This window comes from Schistocerca cancellata, chromosome 8 (assembly GCF_023864275.1).
Source record: "Schistocerca cancellata isolate TAMUIC-IGC-003103 chromosome 8, iqSchCanc2.1, whole genome shotgun sequence".
Taxonomy (NCBI): Eukaryota; Metazoa; Arthropoda; class Insecta; order Orthoptera; family Acrididae; genus Schistocerca; species Schistocerca cancellata.
The window spans coordinates 350,152,568-350,173,479 of record NC_064633.1 but is presented as its reverse complement, the minus strand read 5'-3'; the positions used below and the strand labels follow the sequence as shown (position 1 = coordinate 350,173,479).

At 42.7% G+C, this 20,912-nt stretch overlaps 1 protein-coding gene across 1 annotated transcript in view; it reads left to right on the top strand.

The window, feature by feature from the left end:
• Positions 1 to 6,059: 6,059 nt before the first annotated feature.
• The window catches only part of LOC126095576 (uncharacterized), a gene marked incomplete at its 3' end in the record, with an annotated part of 182,393 nt that continues 167,540 nt past the window's right edge, over positions 6,060 to 20,912 (top strand). Inside the window, exon 1 of the mRNA XM_049910352.1 lies at positions 6,060 to 6,820. Within this exon, the coding sequence (XP_049766309.1) occupies positions 6,650 to 6,820 (171 nt within the window). The remainder of the gene's footprint in view (positions 6,821 to 20,912) is intronic.

Genomic DNA, 20,912 nt, shown 5'->3' with positions numbered 1-20,912 from the left:
ATAAAGGATGATAAAGTATCGCAGCGGCGGCCTACTTGGTACTTGCACATGCAGCTAACAACGGAAATGAAAACCAAAGGAAAAGTAAGCGATGGTGGAAGAGTATTTAAAGAAGGTCCAAGAAATAGTATCCTAGGAACTAGAAGCAGACGGTTGTGCGTTATTTAGTAATGTGTGCTTTCGTCCCAGGCACGTTAGTCCGCGCCATACCATTGCCAAAAGATGGCCTAACGGTAAATGTTCGCACAGGTACCGGGCCGGTCACCACCCTGTGGGTGGGACTTTCAGCCCCCAGCTCACCCAACTCTGCGATGCGACTGCTGCGGTTTGACTGCCACACTACTTTCCTCGCAAGCTCGCAAGTAAACGGATGACGCACCTTAGACGAAAGCAACAATGACAACATGACAATGATGATTTAGTTCTACATGTTTTTAAATGCTTAACTACTACATAACACTTTTGCAAATTTAATAAGCAAACATATTAACAGTATTAATAGTAAGACTGTATTAAAAACTTTCAGTGTTCGGCTCCACAAATTTAAATTATATGTAAAGTTTTATTCCAGTGCGTGGGAAATAAACATCCCAGGTTGGGATGCATAAACTACAGCCAGAGGAGGGGATGGTCTGATGGAGAGGGAGGGAAATCCCCCCCCCATTCCCCCTGCAAATCGCACACTGCTAAAGAATCGGATTCGATTTCCGGCTGGGTCGGAGATTTTCTCCGCTCAGGGACTGGGTGTTGTGTTGTGCTTGGATGTAAACAAATAGAGCCCGCCTCCACGTGGCGGGACACGGGCAACGGTGTGAGTGGGGACGGGAGCCAGGGTGGTGTCACTTTCAGTCACACCGGACCCCGCACACAGCGGCTAAGTGGCAACATACGACCCACAATAAGAAATTAGACGGTAGGTCATAAAAAATAAGCAGCTAGTGAAAAAAAGTGTCCTTGTCATCATCATTTCATCCCCATCGACACGGAAGTCCCCGACGTGGCGTCAACTCGAAATACTTGAACCAAGCTAACGGTCTATCTGCCGGAGGCCCTAGCCACACGGTATTTCCATTGGTATACTTATATCAACGGCAGAAAGAACTAGCTTTTATCTCCGTGAATATAAAGTTACAGCCATTGGCCTACGAGGTGTTGTTAATGTGTGATTACGAGCCGCCACTGAATTCAGTATGAAACATAACCCTTGTCATCGAATGTACTTGAAATGTAAAGATCGGATTAGATTAGATGCCCTTCCATTCCGGAAGGTCCATAGCGTGGAGATCTTTCAGGATGTAGATCATGTCTGGAGAAAAAGCATAAACAAATATTTACAAATAAAAACAAATATACTGATGTATCTTACACAGATCCTAGGTGAAATCTTCTTCATGGGTTTGGAATAAGTGAATAAAATCTTAAACGTATTTTCATTTAAAAGGTAATAAATAACCTGTCACAAGACATGTAAAGTTTCGATACACATGATATACTTGATAATTCTTAGGCTACTGAATCCATGCATTATCGAATAGAAAAACCATGTTAAAACTTATTTACATGATCGCATAACTACATCGAATTTGTACAGGAGTCAAATAGTACTAATACTTGCATTATTTTGTATTATTCGTAACATATACATCATTTGGTTATACTAAGAAATTTATCAGTGGTGTGGAGGGATATAGACCAAAAAATTATTTAGTCTCCTCTTAACTTAAACTTTCTTTGTGATTCAATTTTTTATTTCTGCTGGAAAGTTATGGAAATGTGTGTTCCTGAGTAGTTGACATCTTTCTGGACCAAAGTAATTTACTTCAAATCTTTGCGAAAATTATTCTTAATTCTAGGCTTGATTCCACAAGTTGTTGGTTTGAAAACGATATATACATTAATGACGAATGTCATTGAGAAATTAATATATTGGGAAGCAGCAGTTAGTATCCCTAGTTCCGTAAACAGACTTCTGCAGGACGATCATAAGTTCACACCACGAACAATTCTTATTGCACGTTTTTGGACACGGAAAGCTTTTGCTTGGCCTGAGGAATTACCCCAAAAATAATCCCATATAACATTATGGAATGAAAGTAATCACAACATGCTAGCTTCTTTAGTCCATATGTCACCTAAGTCCGGCAACATCCAGATTGCAAATTGAGATTTGTTTAGGTGCTTCTGCAGTTCTATGGTATGTTGCCCTCAGTTGAATTTGGTATGAAGCTGCAATCGCAAGAATATAACACTGTCGACTGCTTCTTTCTGTTTGTCGTCGTACGTTAGGTGTATACAGGCGGGAAACCTCTTAAACTCCTGAACTACACGTACTGTGTCTTTTGAAAGTTTGACAACAAGGACCTGGCCAGGAACTATTCACTAATGTTTATGAATATTTCATTAATTGATATTTCGAAGACTATACTTGATTTGTTTTTTATTGCAATGTTTGTACTTTCTGCAACTAAGAAACTTGGCGCAAGGTAATGTTATAGATGAAAGGTCATTGATATACACAAGAAAGAGTAAGGTCCAACAGATGGAACCGTGTCTGACTTCGCATGTAGTTAATTCCTAGTCGGATGATGCCTGATAGTATAATAAGGGCATCTTTCCTGTAAACACCCTTTGTTTCCTGTCGCAGATTTAGAATTTAAATTATTTTTTAAAAATTAAGTCCTGAACTAACTTGACTCAAATGTCACCTATGACCTACCTTAGCAAGAAACACGATACTAGTGCAACAGGCTACATTTTACAATTTAATGAGCACTTATACCTGTTATCGGAGGTTTCCAAGTGTCGTCGTAGAATTTTCGTGCAACACTCCACTCGTGTTTGTAGTGAGTTATGACCCCTTCAAACACCTCCGCCCATCTCTTAAAATGTCGCTTCTTCAGTTTTTCAACCTCATCAACACTGCCGTACACTTTCCTTGTGACATGACTCAAGATAAAAAAGAAAAATATACGAAGGACTGAAGTCAGGTGATCTTGAAGGCCTTATTCTATGCATCCATTTTTTAGCACTGTACGTTGCCTTCGACCATGGGCTATGTACGAACTTTGAGCACTTTTAGATCGGAACTTAATCAGAGGGTTTACATTTCAAGGACATTTACACTTAGTAGGGTAGTACTGTATATCCATAATCACTGTCGGATTTTAACCACACATACGCAGTTACATCTCAAAAGCCTTCTTTGCGGACACTTGTTTACTCGACAGTTTTTGCTTCTCTTATCGTGCCATTTCACCCTAATCGCTGTTCATTGTGATACAACGTGCATATTCTAGTACCATGTGACTATGTGCTAAAAGCCGAGACCGACCTCTTCTGGATATTAATATATTTTTAATTTTGAAGAAAAGTTCACAGTCCCTTGGACTGATGGTTTTCACATACAGCATAGATAATCTGTAAATCTGTTAAGGCACTACACAGGGAAAGAATTTTCTTCGGCAGGAGACGAAGTAAGAAACGATGTGCTAGGTCTGTTAAAAGGATGAAAAAAAGTAATTAATGAACCAAAAGTTATTTAATGAAAGTGTAATGATGTTTGGGGCCGGCCAGAGTGGCCGTGCGGTTCTAGGCGCTACAGTCTGGAGCCGAGCTACCGCTACGGTCGCAGGTTCGAATCCTGCCTCCGGCATGGATGTGTGTGATGTCCTTAGGTTAGTTAGGTTGTTCTAAGTTCTAGGCGACTGATGACCTCAGAAGTTAAGTCGCATAGTGCTCAGAGCCATTTGAACCATTTAATGTTTGGGCAACAGGTGAAGTGACTCCTTTAGGGCGACTACGTGAGGAATAGCCACAGGCCAAGTTGTCGTTTCCTTCGTGGCATCTCTACTGCTGGTATGGAACATACAAGCCGGTGAGGCGAAGTTATTTCACCGCGAAGTTGCTGCTGAGAGACCGCGAGGCCGTTATTAACATCATACGAATAGCTGATTGTGAGCTCCTGTCTGCGGTGTCGGATAATAACTGAGTTGCTCCAAATTTGACAGCCATCGTGGGTGTTCCAAAGCACCATCACTGACGAGCAGTTTCATTTCTTCAAGGCAGTGTCAGTGCTGACTTGCGTGTGCTTTAGGTGATTTCACTGTTTTGCACTATTATACCACCCGAGTCGTCCTCTTGAAACCAAACGAGTCGGAATTCGCTTAAAGGCGTGCTGTTTGATAAAAGGGGTCACATAATAACTGATTATTCATTGGTATATTTATTCTAATGATTAAGCGATGCAGGATATGCAAGGAGGGCTCACATATTAAATGATCTGTAAGATTTTTATGGTGGCTGAAATAAAGCATCTTGAGCCTTCAGCTGTAATCGTGCAACTTAATTTTTAAGCCCGTTTCACATGTTACAAGCATAATCACTGGAGAAAAAGCTGTACAGTGAAAAATAAAAAACCTTAGCATTAAATAGAGCGTGATCATACGTTCCATATAAATAAATTCCATGATGAAATAGTCCACATACAAAGAATAAAACTAACTTTAAAGCGATTCATACAGATAGTGTTTTATAGGTTGTACGTGTTGTAACATCGTTGTTTTTTCAGTTTTACAGTTCTAAAATCTGTTTTTATTCCACGTAGATAAAAATTAACGGCATGGACTGTTGGGACTAATGTCGAATATGAAAATTATCTTTTGGGGCAAGGTCCTCAGGGGTGAGGGGTTGGTTTTCGATAGTTACTACCTCAGGATTTTGGTATAAAACAACAGTTATAATTCAGCCTGTATCAGTAGAAGCCTGTAGGAACTGAGATGGTCACTGAGGCTTTTAAATTAGTTTTTTTAATGTTACATTATTTTGATTTACCGTTGATATTTTTTTAAGAAAAAGTTTTTCGTGGTAATTCTCAACGGCGCCTTAGAATTGTGTTAAGTGTGATTATTGGCGCATTAAAAATCTGAAGTTCAAATTTTTTAAAATGAATCCTTAGCGCCCTTTTTTGGAAGTACATGATCTTTCAATTATTTTCGGTGACGCGTTTAAAAACCCAAAAGCTACTAGCTAATTAGATACTTAGCGCCATGAAATTATTTCGCAAGTCATTCACTTAATGTGGGCAGTGCTTTTAATTAATGCTTCGCAATCTTATATAATTGTAGTATAAGTGTCTGGCATCTGAAGATGAAATGTGTTAATGCTATCAGCGCGTGCCATGTGTAAATTGTATTGTGATGCAATAAATTTGTTATTTTTCTGCCGCGCGGGATTAGGGGAGCGGTCTAAGGCTGTGAGGCTGGCCGCGGCGGAGGTTCGACTCCTCCCTCGGGCATGCGTGTGTGTGTTTGTCCTTAGGATAATTTAGGTTAAGTAGTGTGTAAGCTTGGGTTCAAAAATGGCTCTGAGCACTATGCGACTTAACTTCTGAGGTCATCAGTCGCCTAGAACTTAGAACTAATTAAACCTAACTAACCTAAGGACATCACACACATCCATGCCCGAGGCAGGATTCGAACCTGCGACCGTAGCGGTCACGCGGTTGTAAGCTTAGGGACTGATGACCTTAGCAGTTAAGTCCCATAAGATTTCACACACATGTGAACATTTTTTTGTTATTTTTCTGTTGTTTAGCACACCAAGATCCCCGCTTCCTAAGGAGGCTCGACTCTACCGCAAAATTGTGCTCATTTAGATTTGGTAAACTAGAACAAATGCAGCTTATGGATATTGTTTTGACCCTACTACTGTGAAAAGTGCAAACGATAAAACGTGTCCTTCACGGCAATTCACAGATTCAAGATGCAGATATGTTGTTGAGCAGGAAACATTTTAGCGTTCTCCTTCGAATACAAGCGCTTCTAGCGTACAGGGTGTTTGACTTGCAGCGGCAGCCACAGCTTAGCTTAGGAGGACAGCCTCGATGTTCCAACGCGGACTGTTGGCTGTTTCTGGAGAATGCCGCTCCCGCCGTGGTGGCAGCAGAGGTCAGATGGGGCGGACCTGCCTGTGGTGAGGGACAGTCACGTGACTCGCGGCGCCGGGCGACGGTAGTGGGGATGGAGCAGCTGTAGCTACTCGGGTGGCAGACTAACTTTCAGTGCGTGCTCGAACGCACGCGGGGAAGGTGGGATTTCTAATAGAAGGAGCAGGCGCACATTGGATCGTGCTTCAACGCAGCTTCTATTTCGAGGGAAGGACATCGTTCCAAAGAGGCAGTGTCAACCTATATGGTGTGTCACGACACTATGCAAGCACCGTCTCATTCGATCCGATGACGCAGTCAATGTCGTGAGTAGAACAAGTGTGTCAATGTGTCAGGTACCTCGCTTTAAAGTTATCCGAAAACATCACTAACGAGTGGGATACATATTTACGGTTACTGAGTAAAACCACGATCGCACGCTTTGTTTCGCTTGTCAGTGACCTGAAGTGGAGCATGGGAGGAATACAAGCAGCGAGCAGTATTTTTTTGTTTAATGAAGTGATGCGTGACATCCGTTGCACTTAGGTTTGAAAAGCACAGTACTCGCTCTTGCTAGCGGCGCGGACGCTTGCAACTGCACTTGTCGTATCATTGTTTCACCCGAGCACCGCCGCGCGCTACGGCTCTGCGCAGAGTGACCTATTGTGACGTGTGTCCGCTATGTGAGGAGCAGCTGATCGGAGGACACCATCATCTCGTCTCCCGATGGCTGTGAGTGCGGGCAGGTCGGCTTCGGCGGCGACGCGCGTGCTGCTGCTGGCGCTGTCCTGGAGCGGCGCCGTCTCTGGAGCCTCCGGTGGCGCTGCCGACTCGCTGGAGGACCCCACGTGGTCCCCTCTGGCCGTCGCGCACTGCCGGGCCACGTGTCTGCGACAGGTGAGCGAGCGCGCGGAATAAGCTTCGCAGTTGAGAAAGACCAGCACGTGCTGCCGCAGCGAAAACCTTGCATGACAGTAACCATCGTTTCACGTAAAAAAAAAAATGTATTGTCACTAACACTGTCAAACTATAGTCTGAGTACAAATTGTTCTACTTTGCAGCAGCGACTAGAACTGTTTTGTTTTGCGAAATGTCTGGTTTTTCGACTGGAGAAAAAATTTCATTCTTGGAAAACACGGCTCCTGCCGAAAATTCTCTTTTTCCCTCCGTATTCCTCGTCCTGATACTGCTATTTTCTTTAGGAAAACAGTAGTGTTTAATGTGTTATATATTTTCAAAATACACCCATACGCTCACATATATACTGAAAACACAATATGAAAGTCTACGTTAATTGTGTACGCACAGACAGTGTGTAAGTCACCAGCCCTGTTTTTCTGTCTTTATTTGAAGGCTAATCTCAGGAACTGCTATAGGGATTGTGAAACGGCATTCACTAACAGCCGACCGATTCACTACGAAGATTCGTGTGTATAATTTATAAATACTTCGTGCGAACTGGCTGAGCTATGGTGAATTAAAGTGCTCCCAATGTGTTTTCCTGTATGTATGTGAAGGCTGATCTCAGGAACTACTGTAGGGACTTGGAGACTGTTTTCAGTAGCAAACTGATTCACAAGGAAGGCATGTTTGCATATAATCTATTACTGCTATGTTAGATAAGTCGTCCGTTCGTAGATTCTTGGTGCTATCCGAGCGAAGCCGAAACGGGTCGCTAGTTTCTATTTTGCAAATGAAGCAGTAGAGTATTCGCTTCATGAATAAAGATCTCTCTCTCTCTCTCTCTCTCTCTCTCTCTCTACAAAGGTCCAGTTAGAGTATTTGATGGTGTACTGGCTGTTTTTATAAAGGTTGCATGGTGGTCTTTGCTTTTGTAAATGATTGATCGAAGATCCCCGACTGTGTAAAAAAGGCCCAAATCTGTGTGGGATGCACGATGTTTGTCTCTCAGGTTCCCCTGATGTAACAGTTTATGTTCACGAAAACTTGCCAAACCAGGTTCTTAGCGTCTCTGGGAAAGTACCTCCTGGTTAGCGACGATCTGTTTTGTCTGTGTTCGTACACATTTTTGAACAAGTGTACGAGGAGGTACACACGGAGTTATACTTCCATGCAATAAAAGTGTTTGTGTTGCTACAACGAATGTTTCATTTAGGGTATGGTGGCTTAAATACCGGCTGTTTGTACAGGATGGCAATTATACGAATCGAAGCTTCATAATACTTACAGGATTTTTGGATTCCTCGTGAAAAATCTGTTGTTTGTGTTATGTGGACATTTTCTCGAGCTTAACGCAGTCATTTTGAAGCGTCTGTCGGCTCTGGAAGTCCGGTGTACCATAGTCTCGAAGTGTAAGTGGGTAGACTAGTTTCCTGTATCTGCGCACATTTGATATTCGCTATTTTTATACAGTACCAAAGACACTTAAGCGACATCTAGAACAGTATGACTGTAGCATAAGTATGTAAAGAAATCCACTACACTTCCGTTACACTGTTGACGAAAATCGCTGGTAACAGTAAGTCCTATAAAATACTTAGTAGTAATTGTACGGACGGTCACGTAAAACAAACAGTGGGAAAAACAGGATCCTGGCTGGGATTCATTGGGAGAAATTTAGAAAATTTAGTTCATCTACGAAAGAAGCGGCTTGTAAAACACTTGGTCGACAGCTTCTTCAGTACTGTACATTAGTCTAGGACCGTTGCCAACTAGGATGAAATGGAAGCGACAAGATCAAACGAAGAGTACCAACCCGGAATCGTTTACTGAGCGCTAAAGTCTGGAAGAGATGCCCAGCTAATTCAACTGACAGACGCTACGAGACAGGTGTTGTGCATCGCGGAGAGGTTTTCTCTTGAAATTCGGAGAAAGTAGGTAACGGAAAGACTCTAGTAACATACTAGTTCCACTCACACACATCTCACGAAATGGTGAACCGGCAAAATCAGATAAAGTAGAGCCCATGCACAGCTTCAATGCGAATAATTCACACAGGAACCATTAGTGAACGGAACAGGGAAGTGAAGACGAGATAGTGGAGCCAGAAGTGCCTTTCTCCATAGTGTAAAGTCGCAGTGACGCTTCGTTAGCTAAGTGTTGTGATTGCAGGTGAATTGCACTTCTCCAAACGTGTTACTGCCGAACTGTATTTAACCTCCAGATTTACCCACGACGAACTCATATCGACATCCTTTCACATCTTTCAACAGTTGTTAGCCTCAATCATTGCAACACAACTTCAATGTTATGCGTGTATTAAAAATTTGATATACTGTTATGTTTCATCAAACAAGGAATAAAATATTTAGCTAATTATTGCGCGTTCGATGATACTAAACACATTTATCGTCCAGTTGCAGACCGGAATCACGGAGATGAACGACAAAATGTGCATATTCATTCCATTTCAGTATTCTGAGCAATCGAATGATCGGTTTATGCAGATATCATCTAGATAAATGTTAATATAGCATCACAGCTGTGATCAACAAGCCATAATATACGCGAGGAGTATTGTTTCAGCATTTATGAAAGAAAATCTACCATAGATTTAGGAAATGTGTGCAATAACAGACAACAACAAAGGTGTGCTACGTAATATTCAGTAGCCAAGACTCCGACAATCTGTAAATTTCCTTTGCAAGAATTAACAAACACGAACAGATTTTCTTTATAGGATCGAGCATTCTTGTCTATCTTCTTCGGATGCCCCGCAAATCATGAGAGGTAGCGTATAATTTTGAGTTCTGGATCCAAAATGCTAAAAGTAGTTTACTTTCATTTGAAAGTGTGTTTTCTGTTCAATATTATTAAATGTTTAGTTCCTATGGAGTTAAACTGTAAGAGTATTCGATCAGGCTTCAGCTCTTGTAAAAGGTCGCATAAAAGATAGCTAGTACGCCGTTAAACATATATCAGAGTGTTTTTATCATGAATAACGTATGTCCCATAAATGAAATCGTAACTGAAGAAGACAACATTGCGCTATTTGTGGTAAAATGAGTAAAGTAATAATCAAAACAATTTCTAACGTTCCTCTAAAATTCACTAAAGGCTGTTTTATATTAAAAGTTATCTTTGTATTGTTATTGACGACGATTACTCACACAGTTTGTGAAATGCTTCTGTGCTTGTATTCCAGTGGTGACTCCGCCGCTAGGGTCAAGAACAAGGCGCGGGAACTGAAGGCAGAAGAATAACTGCTTTCACTTTCGTTAGAGTAAGCGGTGTTGCAAGCTGGAGGAGCACACACACACACACACACACACACACACACACACACACACAGGAAGAACGGACAATACAATCAAGATCTTCGTAGCGCTGCGTACGCGGGATTGTTCAGCGCATTACGTCGTTGATTGAATACTCAACCTAACGACTACCATTCCCCGTAATGTTACCTCACACTGCAACTAAATTTCGCAACTGGTTTTCGTTACAAAATATGTAGAATATGACATACTTATTCTTTTCGGCTTTTGTGTTATTTTGTTAATTTCTGTTCTTCTGACTTTAAGCTATAGCAGTTTACATCATTTCGTTGGAAGAGAGAATAGTTTCGATTCACTAAATCCATTACGTGGAATGCGCTTTAAGAAAGGTGGTGAACAAAACTTTGTTTTGAGTCGGGGAAAGAGCTACGGCATCTCAGGAACCTATTTACTTGTCAGTTTAGTTCAAATGGCTCTGAGCACTATGGGACTCAACATCTTAGGTCATAAGGCCCCTAGAACTTAGAACTACTTAAACCTAACTAACCTAAGGACATCACACACACCCATGCCCGAGGCAGGATTCGAACCTGCGACCGTAGCGTCAGTTTAGTGTTCTGTTCATTGCAGAAGGAGGTAAACAAGAATGTGATGTATTGTATCACTGGGACCGCACCTCCCAGCTGATGGCAGGAGTTGGAAATGCCGAAATTGATGTGAATTACGGTATTTGTTCGCTGACGTAAAACGAAGCCAGAGTCAGTTCTCAAGAGCTGTGGTGGAATCCTGCAGCTTTCTCATAAATAGTGCTATTCATATGCCCATCGCGCGCCGTATGACATCGAAGTACCGGATTTTGTGTAGCCCATATCGATTGTTTCATCGACGTAATGTAACATTACTTATATAACCGCGAGAGTTACAGAGTCGGTATGGTTGTGCATTTTTGTATACCTGAAGTGACTATCACTACTGGCAATACCTAGTATATGACGTGACCGAACTTGAAAATTACTTAATACTAACAAGTAACTGGCAGGGTCAACCAGTTCTCAGGAAGCAAGCGGACTTGGGTATACGCTAATCTACATTAAAACAAACATTCCTGAACGGTTACAGTAAAGCGTAATTTTCTCATATCGCACGTACTGCTTCACGTCGCTTTAAAAGCGGGCACGCCTTAGCGCTCTTTGCTTTCAGTCGTTTAAGGGTGCTGTCGGGCATAATCGACTGCTTCAAATGGTTCAAAAGGCTCTGAGCACTATGGGACTTAACATATGAAGTCATCACTCCCCTAGTACTTAGAACTACTTACACCTAACTAACTGAAGGGCAACACACACATCCCTGCCCGAGGCAGGATTCGAACCTGCGACGTAGCGGTCGCACGGTTCCATGATAGACTGCTTCGATGTTTCTGTAGGTATTGTAACTGCTGTGATGCTATCATGTTCGTATAACATGTGAAGCGACATGTTAATTATGTCAAACTTATAACCACAAGTCCTTCCTTACTTCGAGTCGCCGGCCACTGTGGCCGAGCGGTTCTAGGTGCTTCAGTCCGGAACCGCGCTGCTGCTACGGTCACAGGTTCAAATCCTCCCTCGGGCATGGATGTGTGTGATGTCCTTAGGTTAGTTAGGTTTTAGTTCTAAGTTTAGGGGACTGATGAGCTCAGATGTTAAGTCCCATAGTGCTTAGAGCCATTTTACTTCGAGTCTCTCGGTAGTTCGAACTTAAATAAATCTTAATAACTGTGTTAAGAAATTTTACAGAGAATTCCAGTAGCTTATTTGTATGCGAGGGCTATTTACATTCTTCTCGTAGTAAATATTGGCTTGTATTTATTGTTAGCGCCGTGATTAATCAACCGGCAATATTTTATTGCAAGCCTTCCTGAACTCACACCTTTTTATCACCTTTTGCAAATGTCGGAATAATCTCTCACTGCTGTTAGAACATACTTATTAATTCACTCATATTTATTGTGAGCAGGAGCAATCCTGTTACGCTTACTGCCAGCCGATGTTATGTTGCTTTCGATGATGACTTCCAGTCCACGGCGTCATAGCAGATTCCCCAGCAATTTACATTATTCACGGCTAGTTCCGTAATCCTTGTGGATAGTAAGCGGGATGTAAATCATGAAGTCCTTGAAGATGCGTTTTTCTCTGTGAAGCGATAGACACCAAGAAGAGCTTATGTCATGCAGTCGCGGTGGAAACAACGCTGGCAGAAGGCCGATGAGGGGATAATGAAGCATTGCTGATGAGCTTCCGTCATGCGTGACGGCAAGAATGCCAGCAGGTGTACGGAACGGAATGGAAATAAATTAAATGTGGAGACTGCAGTGACAAACGTCCAACGGCTTTACCTTTATCCTTCCTGGTATTACAGTAAAGCTTGAAATGGCAGCTTTTTGTTATAAGCTTTACAGTTTTTATTCGAAGTGAAAACACGACATAGTCGTTAATCTTAAATTCGTCGCAGAGTTCTCCATTTCGCGATGGATCCTAAGTTATACCTGTAAGTCGGTAGAGAGTTATAATGCATATTAGACGCATCCAGGTAAGAATTAAATTAGCTGTCAGCTGTAAATTAAGGAACAAATGTAAAATAAAATACACTGAGGGAAAACAAGTCTGCTGTATAAAATTTGAGACTCAACATCCACATCTACGTGGTACAGATAATCAATAAAGTGATATAAAGAGTTCATCATACTTCGCAAGACAATTTCTACCCAAATGAAGATAGAAACTTATGCATAGAATTGTAAAACATTTATTTTGAAAAGAACCACCCAGTTTTAGGATGTATCTCTTACATACATGCGTGTAAGACCTTGGGGTACTTATTACAGTTATGTTAAAGGTAAAAGTTTTCGTTTATCTCTTATGAATGATAGATGTTTTTCAGCTCAAGTCGTAATTTAAGATGGGCTGCTGATATGAACTTGGATCACCTCCGTTAACATCCTGGCAACCCTTGCGAGTTTTGGACTGTGGTGGCAATCTAATCAAAGGTCAACATTTGGGGTTAGGGGTTAGGGGTTGGGGGTGGGATGGAGGGTGTATTGGAGGAGTGTGATTCACATAAGCATGACGATGTGAACGTATTAAACAAAAAAATTCTGTATAGGCATAGTAAATAAGCGTTACATGTTGTATTTGGTAGTAGAAAGTCGGTTGCTACATTGTAACATGTTTTTGTGATTGTGTCGTACGAAAAGGAATGGGTTCAATGATAGGATACTAGGAAAATCCAGTTGGTCTACAATGGTGACTGGTTACAAACGTTCTTACAAAACAGTCGTGCGACCGGTTCCAGAAAATTGCCTTGATTTTTCGACCCCGTATCAAATAAGCGTAACAGACCAAGATTGTACTAATTGCATCGTGCACGGAATCATTAAACATTAGTTTTTTCTCGTGTTCCAAGTGCGATTGCAATGGCAAGAAACACTAATATGTAGCAGAATGAAACGTGCTCTCTACCATTATCATAGTAGCTTACCTACTGTGGATGCTCACGTAGAATTGTGGGGATGGTTTCTGTGGGATATAAATTTCCTGGTTCATCCTTCTTGAAATTTTTAAAAATTTTTTCACTGATTTTACTTTATTTTTTGCCTCTATAATGACATCTTTCTTCGTAAATGGTTTACCGTCCCTTACTAAGAGACGTGCATCTTTTCGCATGTTCACAACTGTGTTCTTGTCCAAGACTTCCGTCAGCAACCCTCCTGTTTCCGCAGAACGCTCGGCGTGCCGCAGCTTGAGCCGGCGGTCACCTGTGACGTCGCACTAGTGCCGAGGTTGCGTGCGGGCCAGCGCTGGAACAACATTCCGTTTTATCTCTATCGACTTCTATTGCCCTTCTCGTCCGACCCGATCGTTCATCAAAATTTCACCGCAGCACTTAATCGATAGCAGGTGCCTTAAGCTTACGTAACACGGATGCAGGTCAGCGGGGGAAAGGCGGGGGGAGGGGGGAGAGGGGAGCACCTGTTGTGACTACATTTAGACGTTAACTCTAGAATTTTCTGTCGCCGTGACGTCAGTAAGCGTGAAATATGCACCACCACTCATCTGCGCACGGTGCTCCTTAATTACCGTTCATATCGTAGCTTAAAATAAAATGTCGCTGCTATTGGTACCGAATGGATCGTCAGTGACGTATTGCTTTCCCTGCCCTAAATGTGGCGTCTCGCTTTACCGTCAGGCCTGGTGGGGTAGTGGTAAGGCGCGTGACTGGAAACCGAGAGGTGGCCAGATCAAATACCGACCGGACCACTTTGAGTTTAAACTAACCTTCCACTTTCAACGATGCGAGGAGTTGCCAGGAACGAGATGTGGTTCGAGTTCCACGTTTAACTCTACGTCACGCTTTTCCAACTGGATAAGGGGATACATTAGAGACATACGAGACCCTGACGTGGCATCCAATTAAAAGACTTGCACTCGGCCACTGAACCGCACTCCTATTATTACTGAGCTTCACTCACGCTGTGTGTCATCTCGAAATGATAGACAACATTCGAGAAGTATGCTGATCACTCAAGAAATCCACTTCACAATGTACGATTAGATTTTGCAGTTGTTTGCTTATTTTCATTTAGTTCAAATGTATGACGTATCTGGAGCCGTTACATCTGCGTACGGTTATTTTAAAATCAGTCGTGTGTGACTAAGCTAGTGCAATTAAAATCGTTGCAGTTTCTCTATTAGTGCTGTAATTGTCACAGAAGTTTATAAAATAATATTATAATAAAACTAGACGAAATACTAGCAACCACACTAAAAGAGCACTTGGTCGCTTTGCAACGCTGCAAATAATGTACAACTACAACCAGTCGATAATGTGAGCCCCCATTGATGATGCAAGTCATTTCAGTGAAGCGATGTGTTGGTGTTAGTCGGTTGTATGCAGTCAGCGTTGTAAGATGAGCCCAAATGGAGACGTCACCGAATGTTTAGACCTGCCGAAGACTACAATGTGAATGACGTTGCCCTATTTGTTGCATATATACAACACGGACCGTCCAACGTCGCTACAAGTAATCTACATCTCCACACATATACCGTAAACCACCGTACGGTGCATGGCGGAGGGTACCTTGTACCGCTACTAATAATTTCCTGTTCAACTCGCAAATATAGTGACGGAAAAAGTATTGTCTAAAAGCCTTCGTACTGGCCCTAATTTTTCTCTTCTTCGTGATCTTTATGCAAAATATGCGTTGGTGGCAGTAGAATCACTGTACAGTCGGCCTCAAAGCACAATAATGCTTTGCGGAAAGGGCACAGTCTTGCCGCGCGGGTTAGCCGAGCGGCCTAGGGCGCTGCAGTCATGGACTGTGCGGCTGGACCCGGCGGAGTTTCGAGTCCTCCTTCGGGCATGGGTCTGTGTGTTTGTCCTTAGGATAATTTGGGTTAAGCAGTGTGTAAGCTTAGGGACTGATGACCTTAGCAGTTAAGTCCCATAAGATTTCACACACACTTGAACATTTTTTTGGCACAGTCTTCCCTGCATGGATTCCCGTTTGAGTTCACAAACAACCTCCGTAATACCTGAGTGCTGACTGAACCCACTGTTAACAAATCTAGCAATCCACCTCCGAACTACTTCAATATCTTCCTTTAATCTGACCTGGTGGGGATCCCAATCACTCGAACAGTACTCAAGAACTGGTCGCACTATCTTTCTATAAGCCGTCTCCTTAACGGATGAAGCTATGCTTTCCCAAAATTCTCACGATAAAAGTATGTTGAACATTCGCCTTCCATCCTACCAACCTGACATGCTCATTGCATTTCGTATCGCTTTGCGACGTTACGCCTGGACTTTGCCAAGCTGTACCCTACTAATGCTGTATTCGAACGTTATTCGAATGTTAACTTACAATTATCTACACTTACAGCAAGCTGCCATTTCATGTGAAAGGACTATTCTGCAGTCTGCAGAAAGGGCATACCACTCGCAGCTATGCACACTATGAGATCAAAAGTATCCGGATACCCCCAAAAACATACGTTTTTCATATTAGGTGCATTTTTCTGCCACCTACTGCCAGGTACTGCTTATCAGCGACCTCAGTAGTCATTCAACATTGTGAAAGAGCAAAATGAGGCACTCCGGAGAACGCAAGGACTTCGAATGTGGTCAGGTGATTGGGTGTCACTTCTCTCATATGTCTGTACGGGAGATTTCCACATTCCTTAACTTCCCAAGGGTCCACTGTTTCTAATGTGAAAGTGAAACTATGCATTTGACAGACTTTTTTCCTTGTTTTTGTCCATACTACCTCCTTCCAAAATATGGAAAATAAACAGCTTGCAGTAGAAGAAATAAGTTTTACAGTATCGAAGTGCTCATCGTTCTGAAGGTATGCGTTTTATAGCCCGTGATTTTCTTATTTTGGTCTACACTGCCCCCTTTGTCGGTGGAGTTCTGGAGATGCAGAAACCAAAAGCAGTTACGTATTTGAAGCTAAGCAGCATTTATAACATATCGTTTCCGGTCGCAACCCTTGGCTAATCGGTTTCCCGGGTTCCCCAGAAGTCGGCTGTTCTCGAGCCTGGAGAATGGGCAAGGACCCTCTCGGCAAAATGAGCAGTGGAGTTGACCGACTGTGCTGTTTTCAAAGCCAAGTGATTTTCTCAGGAAAGTCGTTGTTTCTTAATACCTATATTAAAAGAATCTTCCCATAGACTTGGCTGGAAGCAGCACTTTACATAAAAAAATACGAGCATTAGCAGGAAATAGCCAGTTGAAGTGCATATCTCCTGCTCTGGAAGCTGATTGGCCGAAAGTTCTGCAATCTGAAAGTGGTTCTGGGAACCCTCTGCCAAGTACACTTGTAAGCGCAGAGCAGTCATGTAGCTGTAGACGTAGGTGAAAACGGTTTCGTGCTGTAGCAGGTCGCAAAACTGAGAGCCGTCCCTCTGTGACCAGTAAAGTTGGTTTACAGTTTTTGAGAGAAAAGGATCTACTTTGAGCTCGTGCTAGGTGGATAGAGATCTCGTATCACAATATGGGCCTTCAGCAAGCTGGTAAAAGTGTTTCATAACAACGTCTTATGGAAGACAGTAAAATCCATTTGTTGCAGAGGAAACTGTTGTGGTTTTCACATGTGTCCATCTCCCTTGTAACTGTAGTTTATCTTATTTTGTCTATGGATGACATACTATAACTGACTTGTAGATTAAATAGGCCAACAGCTTGGTTACAGTGGATCTCTTAAGGAGGTTAGAATCTCTTTCCGTGAGTGATTGGAATAACCAGACAAGTTTTGCAAATATACGAGACGAAGAGAAAAACGTTTTATTACGTGCTCGAGATGATTCATTGTGACATTGAAAGGTAAGATTACAAACACTCTTCACAACTTCAAATAAATAAAGCAAAACGTCAATTAAGCTTCCGTGAGGGTCATTTAGCATATGTGTGAAAGACAAACACAAATTTTATAATAATATAGTCCGAACACCTAAAGCACAGAAAAGTGGAAACACCTACACCAATCCCCTTCCTGTGGCTAATCCATGTCTCCGTAATATCCTTTCTTCCAGAGTGCTTGTCCTGCAAGTCACACAGGGGAACTTCCGTGAAGTTTGGAAGGCATTATATATACTGGTGGAAGTAAGGCTGCTTGGGTAGCTCAGGTTGTAGAGCACTTGCCCGCGAAATGCAAATAACCCAGGTTCGAGTCTTGGTGCGGCACATAGTTTTAAACTGTCAGTAAGTTTCATATCAGCGCACACTCCACTGCAGAGCGAAAATTCGTTCTGCTCATACACATTTGCAGACCACCTCATATAACAAATTGCGAAACTGAAGAATAGGAACCAGTGCTGGACAGGGCTTAATTTGGGACGAGAATGATTTCTAGTAGAGACAATTGAAGGTTCTATTCCGGGTAAAAGAGGGAAGAGCAGAAGAGCCAGATGCTGGACGTCGTCAGTAGACCGGAAGAAGGGTACCGTAGAATGAGGAAGGAAAGTAGAGGACATAGAAGCATACAGGCCTACGAAGTGTAAACCTGCCGCAAGACACTTAACCAAATGGTAGCCTTAAGAATGTCAGTAAGCAGTAACAATAATTTGTGGACAGGTAATTACATCCTACCATAACTCAAAGCAAACAGTGAAGCTTGACTTTGTCCACTACAGAAACTTTAACTACTACCAAAATGGACATACGCCATCTTTCTCGTACAACAAAATTTTCTGAAGATACAAACTAAACCTACAATTTCCGATGCAAGTTTCGCCTGTATTGCTGATGACATATTGATTAGACATGAGACTGAAATGTATAGACAGCCCCGAACATGCATGAGGTAACGTAAGTTAACATTCAGTAAACTATTACTAAATTTCTAACTTGTTAGAAAACCGTGATTTCGAATGAAGTAGTGATTTCAGGCCACACGTTCCGAGACATTTTTTTTCTGTTATAACCTTACTCGTCCTCAGGATGTTATGGTTTCCTTCTTTTTCGTAGGCCGGTATTACACTATCAAATTTCTTTGTCAAAGATTTGATCAAAGATGTGATCAAATATTCCGTCAAATATATTTGACAAAGATCTTTGATGTATCGCTAGAAGGGGTATTACACTGTCATCACATTTTTCGTCAAAGTTCAACATGGCTGACAACAACTTGTTGTTAACTGCAGCAGTTGCATGTACCACAATTGCACTGTGCACTGTGTGCACATGTGTAAGAGAAGCGGGGGGGGGGGGGGGGGAGGAAACATACCTGGGTGAAGCCGTGGGTTTGACGACACGATAAAAGCATTCAACAAAACTTGTTACGCGAGCTTATAGTGGAGGACGTCAAGTCGTACATCAATTACTTAAGAATGGATGAGCATACATTTCTGTATGTGCTCAATGAAGTGTATCCTCAAATCGCAAAGCACAATATTCTTAAGAACTGCGGCATCTGCAGAAGACAGGCTCGCTGTAACACTCGGATTCCTTGCTACAAGAGAGGGTTGGGTTGGGTTAGGTTAGGTTAGGTCAGGTCAGGTCTCCAATCTTCTTAATCTGTTTTTGTATTCAGCGTGGCTCACGTTGTAAAGCACCTCATCAGCTTATACATCTCTATTAATTTTGTAGTTGTCGGCACACACTAATTGTATTTACCGGTAATGTTTATAAAAACACTACAGACGACACAATGCTGCAGCGATGCTAGCGCTCCATGTGGTAACATGTCACATTGCAGTGAACAAAAGACAAGCGACTTCTTTGATTAAATCTACAGCGAGGTCCTAGATTTGATCAAATATTGGACGACATTTGACAAAGTTCCCTATTACACCATCAAATATCTTTGACAAAGATATTGGACAAAGATATTTGACAAAGAAATTTGATAGTGTAGTACCGGCTGTACTAAACTAAAAAAGAATTTCTCAAATCAAAGTTTTGCATGTTGTAATGTCGGCCGATTAAAGACGGCAGAAAATAAATGATTTGAATTCCACCGACCGCCTTGTTCGGCCGATGTCGGAGCCAGTGCGACCGCAGGCAAAGCTGTACGGTAAGGTCCAAGGCTGCGGGCGCGTGTGCGAGTAGCTTCTGCGGTCGCCAAGGCCGCTCCTGGGACGAGACGAGAGCAGAGGAGACTAGCTGCCCCTAATTACTGTGCGCCGAGCCGCGCTGCGGTGCGCTGCGCTGCGGGCCAACAACCGTAACGTATACCCAGCCACCGCCGCCGCTGCCGCTGCTGCTGCTGCCTCTTAATCGCCGAAAAAAGAAGGCGACGAGAAAGGCGGGCAGGGGAAGGAAAGGCAGCACAAAAAGGAGCAGCAGGGGCGGCCCAAAGGGGCAGACTCACACACACACACACACACACACACACACAGACACACACACGCACGCACACACATATACACACAGTGATCGGCCGAGACCTTGCTGCAGCGTCCTTGCCCGGCAAATGTTTGCAATGAATCTGCTTAGGGATGTACTGATGGTAAGCAAGTGAGAAAGCACAGTGGTCCCTTAAACGGCGATCGCTTTATCATTCATAGGCTGAGCTGGTGGCGGACATATATTCACTGGTAGGATACAGGGACCATAGAGTCCGGTTACAAGAAGGAGATTGGCTGCAAAGCGCTCAAATATCGAGCCAGTGCCTACTACCCACTCCAAAAATTTCCAGGCTGATTTCATTCCTTGCGTGTAAGTGACGACAGGACAGCAACTACAATGGCAGCTTTAACAGGTGTAAGCAACATTTGTCCATGCGGCCATTCAGTCGTGAGGAAGCAGTTTCAGTAGTGTACGTGCGACAGCAGTGCGTCAATGTTGTTGTGTCGCAACTTACAGTAGAGCAACATCTGCAAATCAAGGCTTTCAAGACGTCCTCCAGAATTTTTTGATGAAGAGAATAGTGTCCGCAAAGTTTATCGCTCATACCTTGACTCCCGAACAAAAACGACGACTCGTGGACGCCTTGGACGGCTTGGTTGAAGTGCAAAACGTGGTCAATTACTTCCTGGAAAACATCATGAGGGGGGGGTGGATGAGATTTGGTTTTAACAATATGAACCTGCCACTCAGATGAAGCGTCAACGCTTTGATGGCGTAACTACCATTCAATCCAGTGTAACAAGCGAGTTGAACACCAAGAAGAAGGAATTTACTGAGAGTTCCACATTGTTATATGAACGTTCTGTGGGTTGTACTGAACTGGGCTGGAGACTAGAATACCTGAAGCATTAAAACCACCATCTTTTCTGAGTTTTTTACTAATCCAGTCTCGCTACTTTTTGGACTGACGGAATACAAAG